Source organism: Pelmatolapia mariae, linkage group LG1 (genome assembly GCF_036321145.2).
Source record: "Pelmatolapia mariae isolate MD_Pm_ZW linkage group LG1, Pm_UMD_F_2, whole genome shotgun sequence".
Lineage (NCBI taxonomy): Eukaryota > Metazoa > Chordata > Actinopteri > Cichliformes > Cichlidae > Pelmatolapia > Pelmatolapia mariae.
This window is the reverse complement of record NC_086227.1, coordinates 33,412,740-33,427,078: the sequence shown is the minus strand read 5'-3', so window position 1 is coordinate 33,427,078 and position 14,339 is coordinate 33,412,740. Positions and strand designations below refer to the sequence as shown.

The following is a 14,339-nucleotide window of genomic DNA, read 5'->3' as shown; positions in this document are numbered from 1 at the left end:
AGTGGTGTCAAGTATTCAATAATAAAACTTTTTCTGATGGAGATTGTATTGATCCCCACAGGATTAGTCCTGCTGACCTAAATGTGATCCTCTAACTTTTACTCTTCTGCCACCACTGGGTTGATCTTTGTCTTCTAGAGTCAAGTATCATAGCTACTGATATTCAGTGGTTTGCTTAGGATATTAAGTCCCACTCAACATAAAATTTTAAAACTTTCTACTCATCTCTTGTTAATGCGAGCAACAGATCAAAATACCAAATTACTCAGTGATTTAGTTTGCTCTGCTCTGCTTTTAAAAGCCCAGTTGGACCCAGGAGCCAACCAACTACTATGCTCTATGGATGAGCAGAGAGTACTGCAAGGTCAGGTCAAGTATGGAAGTAACATTTCCATACCTGACCTGACCAGTAACTGGCCTAAAACCCAGATTGGTGATGATAATAATGATATTTTTACTGCCATTCACTCTATATCTATTTTGGATATCCATGCATTGTTTCCTGTTAAAATGCATTATAATGTATACTAGTTCTGCCATTTTATTGGAGAGGAAATGTCGATCGTGCTGGTGTGATAGTGGGTAATGTGTTACCTCTGAAATATATAACGTTATTGCAACTTTGGTGAGTTCTTTTGGAGATTGAAGCTACATGATTGAAAGTTACAACAGGAGCGCTTTAGAGTTAAATACCAGATTGTATTTTACGACATGTTTCATACATTCATTGCTGTTTTCAGTTGTTTCTCCATGGTAATCCACATGGAATAGAAATACACAGAAACCTTTTTTAAAATACTTAATTCTGATAATTACATTAGAAAATTTTGAAAAAGACTGTAAATCATAGCAAGAGACAAGTAAATGTTATAAGACATAAAAAAACCCAAACGTTTGCCATAAGTCATTTCTATTTCTTTTCCATATGGGAAGGCCAAAAAGACAACAACAATGGCAGGCCAAGATGGATATTATTATTTTTTTAGCTCATATGGGAAATGTTGGCTCTAAAAAAATTGAGTTTGGTCTGTGTTTGGATGGTTGTTATAGCACCACTTAAAGCTCTGTGTTTCTTTAATTGCAGTTTTCAGTGTTCTCTTTGTCTCATCAAAATCTGCGTACTTTCTTTTGCCTCAAAAAGTTTTTGTTGGCTATTTGCCAGACTGTGATAAATGTTGTAAAATTAATATACAGTAAACTTAATACTTATTACATTTCTGTGAAGAAAAAGACTCTGACACCAAATTAATCAGAAGATATCTCACACAAAGCTACTGCACAAACTGTTAAACTGTCCCCAAGGCACAGAGAAGTGTTACGGATATACTCCTAGAGCTCTACCAGAGACTCTGATGCTTCTGTATTTGGATGAGAGCCAAATCATACAATAATTTTTCACCAGTTATTCAAACTTAGTCGATCCAGCAGGTCAGAGCCCGTCTGTACATAGCACATACTACTGTTGTGCATTTTTCAACACGTCCAAAGCACATTACCAGAGAAAAAAGGTATTTGTCCAACTGTGTGCTATTCTCGAGAAGGAAAAAATCATTATGTGTAACGTTTGCTGTTTATAGTTAGTGTTTGTGTATCATGTTTCCAAAGTAAATATTTAAAGCATTCATCATTTTAGCAAATGATACCACAGATGAGAGAGGGGTTCAGAGTGTTTCCTGAAGCACTAGAAAAACTCTCAAATCCTGCATTAAAAATGGGTTCATTAAGTGGGAGGCATTGGTAAATATCACTAAAAGTCCAAGGTGCATGCATATTACACCAATGGTTAGATCAATAAATTATTGTTAATCATGAGATAAAGTGAAAGCCGAATATTGTTGTTGTATTTAGTTGAGTTGGAGCAAATGTTTCATGCAGGACTGTAGGATCATTTTTATTGATCTTTTAGATAATGTATAAATTGTTTTACTTTTTAAAAAATTTAACTAAATAAGTGGCAAATCTAAAACTATGTTTTCCTTTATACAAGGGCTCAAACAGTTATCCCATTTTTTTTTCAGATAACTAGTAGATTAATTATTTTTAGTTTAACTCATGTAGTTAATTGTTTAATTTATATCCAATCATTACATTTTATGAATTTTACTTACTTTTATTGTATAAATAATTTTACTTGTAACTAGAGCTGTTAGATAATTGTTATGCCCTACTAAGTACATTATTTTCCTTTAAATTCTAATAGAATAAAGCTTGATAAGAAGAACACATTTAATTAAATATGATGCTTGATTAAAAGTACTTGCATACGTTGTTGTATATGGATTGTTACTGGATAACTTAGGCAGTTTTTTTTTTTTTACAGTATTGATTGACTACCCCAACACGTTGTCTTACACCTGACAAGATACATTAATATAACATGTCTCAAATGATACATGGTGTTTTATACATCAAGCTCTTCGTTTTGTAGAATGAGGAGCGCCAATTATTGCCTCAGGTGATTTTTTTTTAAATTAATTATTATTAGGCTTATAGTCTATTTTCTGACTGAGTGAACCTTCCCTCTGTTGGAAATTCTCTTTTTAAGCTGTGTGTGAATGTGTGTGCATCATTGTGCTGGAACTAGACCATCTCACACATACTGAAAAAGGATCAAAATAACCCCTAGCATTATGCTCAAGGCAACGTTATACTGAGCAATCTCTAGGGAGATTACTGCAGCGACTCTGCTGCTGGTAGTTTGATTCCAGTGCAATGTGTTTTATATGTGACTTGTTCAGTAGTGCATGAGATAGTTGGCAAGATGTAGGGCAATTTAACTGTCAAAATAGCATTTGGATTATTGTAATGTTAATAACATTTTCAGTGTAACCTTTACCTACATTTTGATTCAGTTATCCAGTTTATGGCTTTTTTTGCTTTATCTAAGTCCTTGTGGCCTGCAGGAGAAAAAGGCTGCCCACCCCTGACATGTAACAACACAGATGAGCGGTCAGGGAGAGCAAGGGAACAAAGTCATGAGTTTAAATCATTGTTACAGTCCCATGTTACAACCACTACCTCACAGCTCTTTAATATTTCTTTAAATCTTGAATGTTTTTCTTTCTTTTTAAGAAAAAACAAACAAACCCACAAACCTTTGCACTAGTGTCTGGAGGTTATTTTAGCTGTGGAATTCATATTGGTCTCATTGTGGTTTTCAACCGTGACCACAAGCAAATTTTTGATGCTTAATCATAATAATGAAAAATTAATTCATAACATTTGGACTATATTTTCGGGTTAGGAGGAAATGTGTCTCAATGAGTTTGTTATTTGATCTCTCCATATTCAAACCATAAAAGTTATGCGCTTGCTGTGGTGATGATCTGTTACTGATTACAGAGAAAACATGGCCTTTTACCTCACAGTTCATAGTTACTGTGGTCCATGACATCTTTAATATTATGCATATAACTGCCCTCCTCTGTTCTTTCTCTTCCTCTGACCTTTGGACTTGGTCACATATTTTTTTAACCTGATGGACAGACACCTAATTGACTATGATTTCTTTTCTTCTGATTGGACAAATTTATGGTATTTTATTCTCAATTCACTGACTATATTGAAATTTCCTGCTGCATGTGCACTTAAAATGGCATAACATTTTGGAGATGTGCTTGGTTACAGGCTAAACACATGCCGCTTGTGGGTTTAGTGGTCAGAGTCTATTAGGGTGGGTAACATGCCCCTGAGATTGGACCCGTTGGTTGGTGGCTTCACATGGATCATTTGTTCTGTATGGTAAAGTGCTTGGCAGATTTCAGGATTACTCTCTTGTTCTTGCCCTTGCTTTCCATTTGTTTTTACAGTATCCATCCATCCATTTACTTAGCCTAAGTTCCAGTTTTCATCTCATTCATCCTGGATAGGTCAAGATTCGTAGAGACCCCCACAATATTAGTAAGAAAACCCCAACAATCAGATGATAATGTATGCATCAGGTGACAGTAGTGAGAAAGAACCTCTTTTTAACTGGATGATGGGTCAGCTATCTACTGTGATCACTCTGGGGTGAGGGGTAAGAGAAGGAGAAAAAAAATGAGACCATTAAAGAAAAAGGACAAAATACAAACTATGGGAAAGAGAAGATAAATGAGAAACACAGACCACCATTCATGCTCTCATTGACTCCTACAGCTAGTTCAGGTTCACCAGTGAACCTAACGTGTGTGTCTTTAGACTGTAGGAGGAAGCTGGGCTCCAGGAGTCCTTATGCACGAGGAGAACATGCTAACTCCACACAGAAAAATCAAGCTAAACAGTTAGTCATTGTTCAGGACATTAACACATAAATGGCTATGGACATGTAATCAAAAGGTTCTTTTGGTTCCATAGGGATTAGGTTAGACTGTTAAACTGTTATATATATCACATGTAAAGTGTTAAAGAAACCAGTTAATAATTTTAGTAAAATTATAAGACTATGTGTCTATGATCAGAATTTTTGACTTGTTAAGCACATTTAATATCCTGATTGATAAGTTTTTGTACAATCACCTTTATGTTTTAAAAGCAGAAACATTTAATATTTCCAATGAGCTGTATGTGCAATCTGCACATGGGAAAGTCCAGGTCCTATGAATGTAGTTACTCATTTCAGATGAACAGTGGAAGAAAGATCCCTTTATGTTGGGAATTCAGTGCAGCTGTGACTTCTCTCCTTTTTATACTGAGGAAGTGCATTTGAGAAGGGTGTGTATATTTTTAAAGGGCGATCACTGACCACACACTTTTCTAGTGATGATGGTGGGCCCACCTGAGGAAAGAAAATCTATCTTTCCTAGACTATTACAGAGCCAGTAGTGGATTTGCACTACTCCCTGCTGTTCAACACAGTTAGGCAGGGGCCATCTAAAATATCAGGAAATCCAGTTCTGAAAGCTGAAGTTTAAATTTTCTTGATCTGTGTGGACAATAAATTGATTATGTCTTGTATTGGTCTGTAAAATATTTTTAATTTGGTCTCTATTAGGATTAATGTTTGCTGATAAGCACTGAAAGGTTGACCAGGCAGATTCCAGTATAGGTTTTGATGCATTGTTCTTTCCTAATGAAGATGACAGAATTACGGGATATCCAACCCGGTGCAATGGTGAGGTCTTAGCAATGGCCTTCCTCTCTGACTGGCATGTTTCCCAGCATCCAGAGCCCAGAGCATGGCTCAGGCCAAAACTCATCAAACAACAGCCAAGGCCACTCCTCACTTCTTTACTCTGACAGCTGCATCTGTTTTATGCATCCCCAACTGTAGTGGACAGACAGACTTGTTAAAAAGGGGATGAGAGCTCTGATATGCTGCCAACCTGGCACAGACTGGCGGAGATACCTCAATCCCATCTCTGTCAGTACAAGCCCCAGCTGCGCACTCATAGGGTGTTCCCCATCATCACTCACTGCATGGTTACAGAGCCTGTCTTCAGCTAATAGACATACATCAAAAGATATGATATGAAATTCTTACTTTTAGCTCTTCTGATACTTCAGCATGGTGTATGACCTGGCACGGAGGTTAAAGTGTTTAATATAAAACTTGAAAAAAGCACATTAAGTTTTTAAATGTCTTTTCAAAGCATCACAATTGGATATGATTATGGACAGTCACTTGGACCCTGAATTTTCTTTCATTCAGTGGTGGACTTCCTAGTGTCTTTATAATCACTGCTTGAGCTTCAGGGCATGAAGCCATGGCCGGACACTATCATCCAGGATTTTCTGGTAGAAAACAGAATTACCTTAATGACCTTAACTGAGAGCTGAGAGGCCTCCAGTTGTTTAGATGTTGTTCTGGGTTCTATTGTGACCTCATGGATGAGTCGCTGATGCGCTCTTGGAATAATTCTGATAGGTCGGCCACTCCTGGGAAGATTCACCATTGTTGAAGTTTTAACCATGTGTAGATAATGGCTCTCAGTGTAGTTCACTGGAGTCCCAAACCCTTTGCAGACTGATAGGTGTGATTTATGCTTGTCAGCTGTTTCTTTAGATTGTGGCATGGTGTGTTGCTTTTTGATACTTCTGTCAAGTTCCTGGGACTTTGAACCAGTTCTGAGTTTTTGTATCCATGTTTTTTTTTGTTTTGTTTTTTTGGTGTGGCTGGGCCTGCTCTTACTGCTTTGTGTATTTCAGTTCGTTATGGTGTATAGTGTTTCATCTTGCCTTTGTTGTCAAGGCTCTATATTAGGTGTCTCTCCTAACACAGACACAAAGCTCTTGAAATGTGCTTGTAATTCCATTTTTAACTCTGCATTTTCAATTTTTTTAAACAAAATTTAGCATAAAATGTACAGAAAACAAGACACAAATTTCTTACAAAATTCCTTAGACACAGGTTCTTGCTGTATTATACAGGGAATGGAAAGTCAGGTTCATACAGCCACAGCACTGGACCTACCAGAGTTACTGAGACACTTGTTATGGCACTTGTCGCTGTCAGGGGTCTTGGATACAGAAATTCCAGTTGGATGACAGTTAAGACAAATGAATATAAAGATGTGAGGGAGATGACAGATTAATGTCTTAGTCAGGCCTCAACTTCCTGGATCTTAATGGGCCCCTGCTACCCCCCACTGGCTCTAATTGGCCCACATCGGCCTGGTTACTGCCTCTGTGTGACCTGTGGAGCTTCAGCAGGCTTCAGCACTTCAGGTTCGGGGGTCAGACACTTGTTCTGCTCCATCACGTCTCTCCTGGTCTCTGCTGGTTTCTGCTACAGCTCATAAAGTATTTCCTCAGGAGATTGGGGGGTATTTAACCTTGGGCCTCAATCAAGCTGTGAGAAAGAAAAGTGTCTGCATCTGATGGGATCTCCATTTGATGTATTTCCTGTATTGTACTTCTGGTTAAGTGAGGAGTTGCAATGACATTTTCAGATAGAATTTTGATAACCTTAGCTTGGTTTTCCATTTGTGCAACTGTGGGGTCAGATTTGTTTGTTTTTTTAATAAGAAAATGTCTTGGCAGTTATTGAATTACATTAATTACATGGCTGATACCTAGAGTGACTAATAATTTTGTCGTTCATGATTCTTTTATGTTTTGCCATCATGTTCAGACAACTGTTGCGTTGATTGGCATTAAATTTGGTATACTCATTAATGCCCACTGTGGGCAATTTTATTATATAATAGGTTTCCTTAACTTTTACAAGGTACCATTATTATATCCACATTTCAATTTGTCCATTAGTTCATGATCAAATGTAGATGAATGCTAATCGAGGGCTTTTTGTTTACTTCAAATTAAGAGAAGTTGGCATATTAACACATTAAACTGAGTAGCTGAACATAGTAAACATCAGTGTCAGTGCTATAAGGTTATTGTAAGAGCTGCTGGACTAGCTGTAGACTTTTGTTGCTGTGTTGTCTGAGTCATTAGCCTCCACATGGGGCTATATGACCACAGGAAGAGCAAAAGTGTTTGAACTTCCATTTCCTGATCATATTCTCACAGCTCAGCTAAACAACATCTGGGCTGGCACATTAAATATGGGTGTCAGCAGAAATAAACTATTTGTACAAGCACTTTTCCTCTTAAAATACCTTCCCTAGATATTGGTAGATAAATAAGTTTACATGATAAGCAACCAAAAACTAAGGAAAACGTTGACTGTTATGAGGAAATTATAATTTATATACTAAATAGTTACATAATTGGTTTGATAGAACCACATTGTTTCTCTGTATCTACTGAGCTGTAGATTTCATATTGGTCTCATTTTTCAGCCTGTGATGCTTTTTTTGTCACAGTTTACCTTTACCTTCCATCTTTTATTTGATCCCTCTCTTGCCTTGATGATCATGTTTTTGTGACTGCAACTAAGCAGTGGGCTCGACATGTTTAGTTAAGGAGGACACCAGATAGAAACTAACCTTTCTAAATAGCTTTGAATAGTTTTGGAGTTTCTGTATAGGAATGGAATACCTGGAAAACAAGGCTGTTGGAGGTAGGGGGATAATTGGCTGATACAACAGATTAACAGCAGTGAGTGGGCTTTAGCTAATGTATGGTACATTAGATGGATGATAAACAACCTGTTGAACTACAAATAGAGCAATGACTCCTAATGTCTCCCGGTCTCCCATACAGGTTTATGAGGGTATACTATATGGATACAAAACTGTATTTTTAGCACTCAGATGTCACAGAGGTCTTCTTCAGAGAGACGCCTGTTGACAGTAATTTGCTGCTGTCTGGGTGGCTGTCAAATGAAGAGACAGTTGAGGACATTTAATGCCTCATCGGTTTGTTTGGAATGTCAGTGATCTCAAGCACTCAATATGTGGTCAGGAGGACTTATTTTAAAATAAGTTAAGAACTGCAGGTGTGAATAGGTATGTATGGGTTTTCTGTGCTCTCCTCCAGGTTCTTGCTGCTCAGGGTCAAACTCCACCGTGAATACGATTTTATCTGATGACGTCTAATTCTAACAGCTCTATTAATGAAACCCCGCCAGCAGATGTATAAACTCATTTGACTTTGACATTAGCTATCAAAAACTCTTATACACTTTCTTCACTTATCACTTAAGCAGGATAAACACTGTGCAGTTTTGAGCTGCCTCATACAAAAGACAAGACGATAAAAGAATTATAGTAATATCTTTGGCTGTGGTTTCACAACTGTGGTCCATCATACATGGTACATCGTAATCATCAGGTTAGTGAGAGAGGTTCAAAGTTGTTTTAAAGACACTAACACCAAAGATTATCTGGGAAAAAATTATGACAGAGCCAAAAAATGAGGATACTCATGTGAAAGACTGACCAATCAATTCAATTGTAAAAAAGCAAAAAACCCACAACAAACAAAATATGAAAAAAAAACCCATGTTTGGCATTAAAGTAAAGAAGTGAAGAAGTCTAGTGTAGTTGTGGCAGCAGAACTTTGTTTTTATGTTTGACAGCAGCTGTTGTCGTGACTGTGCTGATGAGAACACAGCAGGAAGACAAACTGTCACCTTGTTATTGTAGTGTGTGATTCACTAGGTATTATTATAGTACACTAAGCATGCGTTAAATCATCGATGTTGCACAGTGTGATGAAATCTCACAGTGTGTAGGGGCCCTTAGAAAGATAGTTTATGTGAACATATTGTGAAAAGTTTTGATTTAATATCTCCTCAGGCGTTGTATTTTAAAGTCTGGTTTAAAAAATGATATCGTTGTGAAGTTTGTTTACGGAATCCTTCGTTAGAGACTTTGGGCTGTTGCATTTGAATGATGTAAACAGGGAGGGTCTAATTAAGAACTATGAAAATATATCATTGCTACATTACATTCCTCCGTCTGCAGCTTCTGTTTTGTCTTCATCTGTCTCAGATAAAGATACTGATATTATCAAAGCAAAAAAGTATTTGTTTGGAATGTGATTGCTCATGCAGAGGCTTCCCATTGCTCTGTAAGAAAATACAGGGAACCCCCCACCCCCACCCCACCCCCCCCCTACTGAATTTAAATTATTATATTATTCTTCTTTTATATTCTATGTTCATCTGCAGAAATATTATTTACTACAATTTGATATTGTCATCTAGTATGGCAACATGTCATTAGGTTAGTCCTATAAGAATCAAAGTAAACTTTGACTCTGTCACATCAAATCTTATTTCATTACACAAAAGTGGTTGGAGTTGTGCAAGTCAAAAGAAGATGAACCTATAACATGAATGCAGGTACTACCTCTGACATTTACGGTAGATGTACAGTATAGCATCAAGCTACAGTGATAGCCACGTAGGTGGACACGTAGTCCATCATGCTGATTCAAACAGCACAGGCAAAGATGAGGGACTAATGTTTGACAATGGCTGCTATAGTATTTAGTGAAGAACAAACCTCCCGTTCATGACTTTTACACTTGGCTTTGCACAGCTCGTGGCAGGAATATAACTTCAGCTGCAGAGTCTGTCCATCACAGGCCAAAGACAAATAGAAGCAGCAGCTTACTTCAGCCACACCTTGCCCCTCCCATCCTGACTCCCTTCTCAACCTGCTTTATTCATTAACTTGCCTTCCTCCACTCCAAACCTGCCTTCTTCAGTCAAACACATTGCTTGAAGGGAACAATCATGGGACCTACATGTCTGGCCTTGCTGACTAATATGTATCCCAGATGCACCAAAATGATGATGTTTTCTCTCCTTCCTACTTTCTGCCTTTTCTTGACTTTTACTGACCAAATTAAAATCAGTGTAAAGTGTTTACAAGAGGTCTATAAAGATCATTGGAGGGGTTGAATTTCTGCAGGTATTCTTCTTTCTACTCTAAAGTAGCACAAGGAAAGAATGATGTAAGGGTAACAGAGTAGTAACAAAGATATTACAGCTGTCAGGTAGACAGTCCCTGAGGACACACTTGCTAAAAATGTTTGCTGTCAAGTTTTGGCTACTTAACTTTGGATTTAAATACCACCCAAACAGCAAATGGCAAGAAAAGAAAAACATGACAGAGAATAAGAACAGAAGCTGAATACAGGGTTATATGAGCATGTGTCTGTTGGACTCTGACAGTATACAGTAATGTTGAGCCCACCTGCAGTAGAGCATGACTCTGGCGTGTGTGGGCTGGAAACTGGAGGAATCAGGTGCCTTAAGCCAAGCTTGCTTCAGAGCTGACCCACTTGTAGAGGGAAGGATCCTGGGATATACCGGAGAATCAGTCTGGCTCTGTCCAACCTCTGGGCTATGCCTCCGTAATGAAAGAGAAACATCAGGGGAGAAGAAGATGATGTCTGTATGTTCATCATGACGGATGTGCTGCTGAAAGGGGCCATTCCCATCCTATGTGTCTGCAGCTGTGCTTGACTGGAGAGATTATTGTCACTTGGTTGCTTACTGTGCAAGATGTACATGTTGGTTCATGGTATGTACTGTATGTGTGTGGCCCAGGTAGTACTCAAGCCATCCTTATGGTGAAAAAAAGCCTGGAAATCGATCAGTTTTAAGGAGAAGATAAGGTTTAATTAAAGGGGAAGGTTAGGGAAGTAGTAGCTGTGTTTACAGTTAGAGTGGTTCAATAAAATACTGTGTGTGTGTGTGTTTGTGCATGTGTGTGTTTGCTGACATACTTCCAACACAAGCGAAGCCAGATGCAGGTGTGCAGATATTTGTTTCTTGGTACTCCTTCTTGCACTCAGTGCCTAGCTCTGTGAAACAGTTTAACAGCATATTAAAAGAAGGTGGAAGGGTGTGATTTATTAAGAATACTGCCAAAATACATATCATTACCAAGCAAATATTTGGCACGCTGTTCAGCTCACTTAAAACATGTGACTGCACACATAAATTTTAGGTTCCAAGCTTCATAGTAGCTAATAGTTTTACTGGAAGCAGATTAGGCATGAGCTGCTGTTGAAAGCATTTCAAATTTGCAGTTAGTTGTATCAAGACAAAGCGAGTCTTGTTGTCCAGTTATTCAGTTTATTAAATAAATATTTTCAGTTCTTCTGTGTAAACCTGTGTAGTTTTTTGCCTGTTCCTATTTCCTGAGATTGCAGTAGTCTTTTAAAACAAGTTACATATATGTATTTGGTTAAATTTCTTTCCTATTAAGCAATGAAAGGCTTTAAAAAGACTCTCACTTCTGAGGAAAGTGTGTCACTAGTCCAAGTGATCAGTGTAGAGAATAACTAAACATATTACAATGCTCTTTCTCATCTTGCCCCTGGTGGAAATTTACAGGAAGCAAAACTGTTGTACAGTGGAGCAGAAACAGAAGGGGCTTTTGGCTACAGCTGCATGTTGGAGTGCTTTGTTCTGAAAACCAAAAGAAAAAGAACACACCGCATAATGTGGACAAGAAACTGGCTGACAGAACGGAAAGCGCACACCTAATGGCTGTTGAAAATGTTCACGTTACTGAGTTTTACTATATACAGTATATACTGTAGTTTTAATTGTTGTGCAGTTAAACATTTGATGTGAGTGGACAAAATACAAGTCATGTGGAGCAGTCATAATGTAATTGTGAATGTTGGTATGTGCGTGATACCTTACTGTGAACTAAATTCAATTTTTTTTCTATTGAGAAAAAAATGCTGTGTTACACAACGATACGATTGTTTGAATAAATGTCTGATTCCGTTTCATGCAAACATATCATGTTTTCAAAGTAGTCACATGGTATTCATCACAAGGCTCACAAATACACATTACTGTCAACATCTTTGAAAACAAAGAATCAGTGAGTGACACTGGTCGTTTGTAGAAATTACAACCTATTTATACCCTACAGTCCCCACACACTTTCAAAATACAACATAAATGACAATATGTTAGACATTAAAACATAAAGTCTTGAAATAGCTTCCTGAACTTTGGGCACAAGATTTAAGGGCTTTATCAGTTTAGTTTTTCTTTCTGTTATTAAACAGTTATTAAACAGATCTTTGTATCTGACCTTTGTTTGCTCATCAGAGGTATAACCTTATAGTCAATAAGCCATTTGCAGCAGCATGTTTCCATGGTTTCCATGTGCCTTTTCAAAATAGAAAAGTTTTCAATTATCTTAAGCTTACTTCTGGCCTGTGTGTGCAAGGGTCTCTTTGTGCTCCGATAGGTCCAGCCACAACGGCCCCAATGTGCTTGGGCTGTGTATATTATATTATGTGAAAACCAACTGTCACATACTATGATGAAGAGTGTCTTCCTTACCTCAAAATGTCCTGGTGAATTAGGATTTAATGTTGTGGAAACAATGGTGGTGCAATATAGGAAAACCATATGATGAGTCAGGTCTTCTTGGCTGCAGCAGTTATCCTTCCAGCACTGCAATGTGGCTCCAATAGGACACAAGAATCTTATTGTTTTTGAGTTGTTGTTTGCGAACAAAATGTGTTTTTCATATGGGGTCTTTTTCACTTGTAGGTGAAGTTTTTTTCTGCATTGTGTCATTGTAGTATTAGCAACAAACATGAAGGTGAACTTCTACTTAAGTGTGTAATTCTGTAATTGACTTTTTTTGGCATCTTTTGAAGATTGCATGCCTACCTGTAGTAGCACATAACCCTGGAGGTTACCTTACACTTTCATTTTAGACCCTCAAGAATTTCCTTCCTCTCTTTTTTGCCCAACTGAAAAAAAGTCTTCAAAACTTCCTCTCTAACTTCCAATTTACTGTAGTTGTAGCTGCCACACTCTTACACTCTGCCTCCTTTTCATCTCTCTTCTCTCTCCCTCCAGTTCATTTTCTACCTCTCACCCTCCCTCCTCTAAAAAAGAAAAAAAAAACAAAACCTGGTCCCCCTTACCTCCCCCAGCTGCACCTCCCCCAGCTCAGTTTACAAGGGGAGCTCATAGAGATCAGTTCAATAGTGAGAGGGTTCTTTTGGCATTCTCAGAGCTACAGCGTTATAGAAGAGGCTGACGGGAGCAGCCACTGGACCCGTGTGGACGCCTCAGTGACCGCTTGAACATTTCTGTGCCCACATGAGAGAATGCTGTCAGGACTGGCTCTTCTGCTGCTCGTCTGCCTCCACATGCGTGTACAGGGGAAGTTGCGGTCACAGGTAGGATCTGCCTCACCTCTGCTGAGTCCTGGGGGAACCTGGTAGAGAGGGGCGATTTTCGTTGATACCGATACTCTGGCCATGACAGAAGGGGGATTTCTTCATTTTTTCAGTTTGTTTTGTACTCTTTACAGTTGCTGATATGTTGCTGATATGTGGCTTCATGCCTGTCACCATGAGAAATGCTATTTACTTTATTGATTAGAGATCTGAGTAAAACATCCAAATCCATAGAGTTAGTTGCAAGTAAGCCTGGTACCTCTTTCCATCTAGTTTCCTGTGGTTGCAATTAGTACTGGGCAGTGTCACTCCATAACTTGAACTGTCATTATAGCCCCATGATCTTGTGGTCCAACTACCGAGTGGAAGTATTTACAGTATTGCTGTTCTCACTGTGGCTCTGCTTGCTCTCTGGGCTGTTTATTTTTCCACAGCACATTCACTGGCTGCTTGTGGAGTTAGATTTCCCTCCTAGTGGAAGACTCAGTGAGTCAGGCCTGTCTTGGGACTATAAAGATGTACTTAAAACTCTATTAAGGATAGACTGTCATCCTGCATTAGCCTGTCACCACTTGTGCATCAGCTCATCTGGTTTTACATCACCTGTATTTGCCTGGAATTAATGAGGCCAGTGTGAGATGCCTGCGGGTGTTAATGTAAACTCATGATGTGCCAACAGGCTTGATGAGGATGTCTTTCCAAATTTTATATGACTTTAAACTACATGCCTATCAAGCTTAAATAGACACATTAATATATCAGCACATAAACAGCGGGTAAGGCATGTGGCTGAATTGATGAAAACCCCTTTGATGTTCATTTACATTCTCAATAAC

General features: G+C 38.3%; 1 protein-coding gene across 2 annotated transcripts in view; it reads left to right on the top strand.

The window, feature by feature from the left end:
• Positions 1-14,339, top strand: part of LOC134631232 (thrombospondin type-1 domain-containing protein 4-like) — a 45,043-nt gene that overhangs the window by 11,195 nt on the left and 19,509 nt on the right. The window contains exon 1 of one of the 2 annotated variants that reach the window (XM_063479380.1): positions 13,298-13,503. The exons of the other annotated variant lie outside the window; for it this stretch is intronic. Coding sequence (XP_063335450.1) covers positions 13,432-13,503 — 72 coding nt within the window. The 5' untranslated portion in view covers positions 13,298-13,431. Of the gene's footprint in view, positions 1-13,297; positions 13,504-14,339 lie in introns of those variants that run through there. 2 annotated transcript variants of the gene reach the window in all.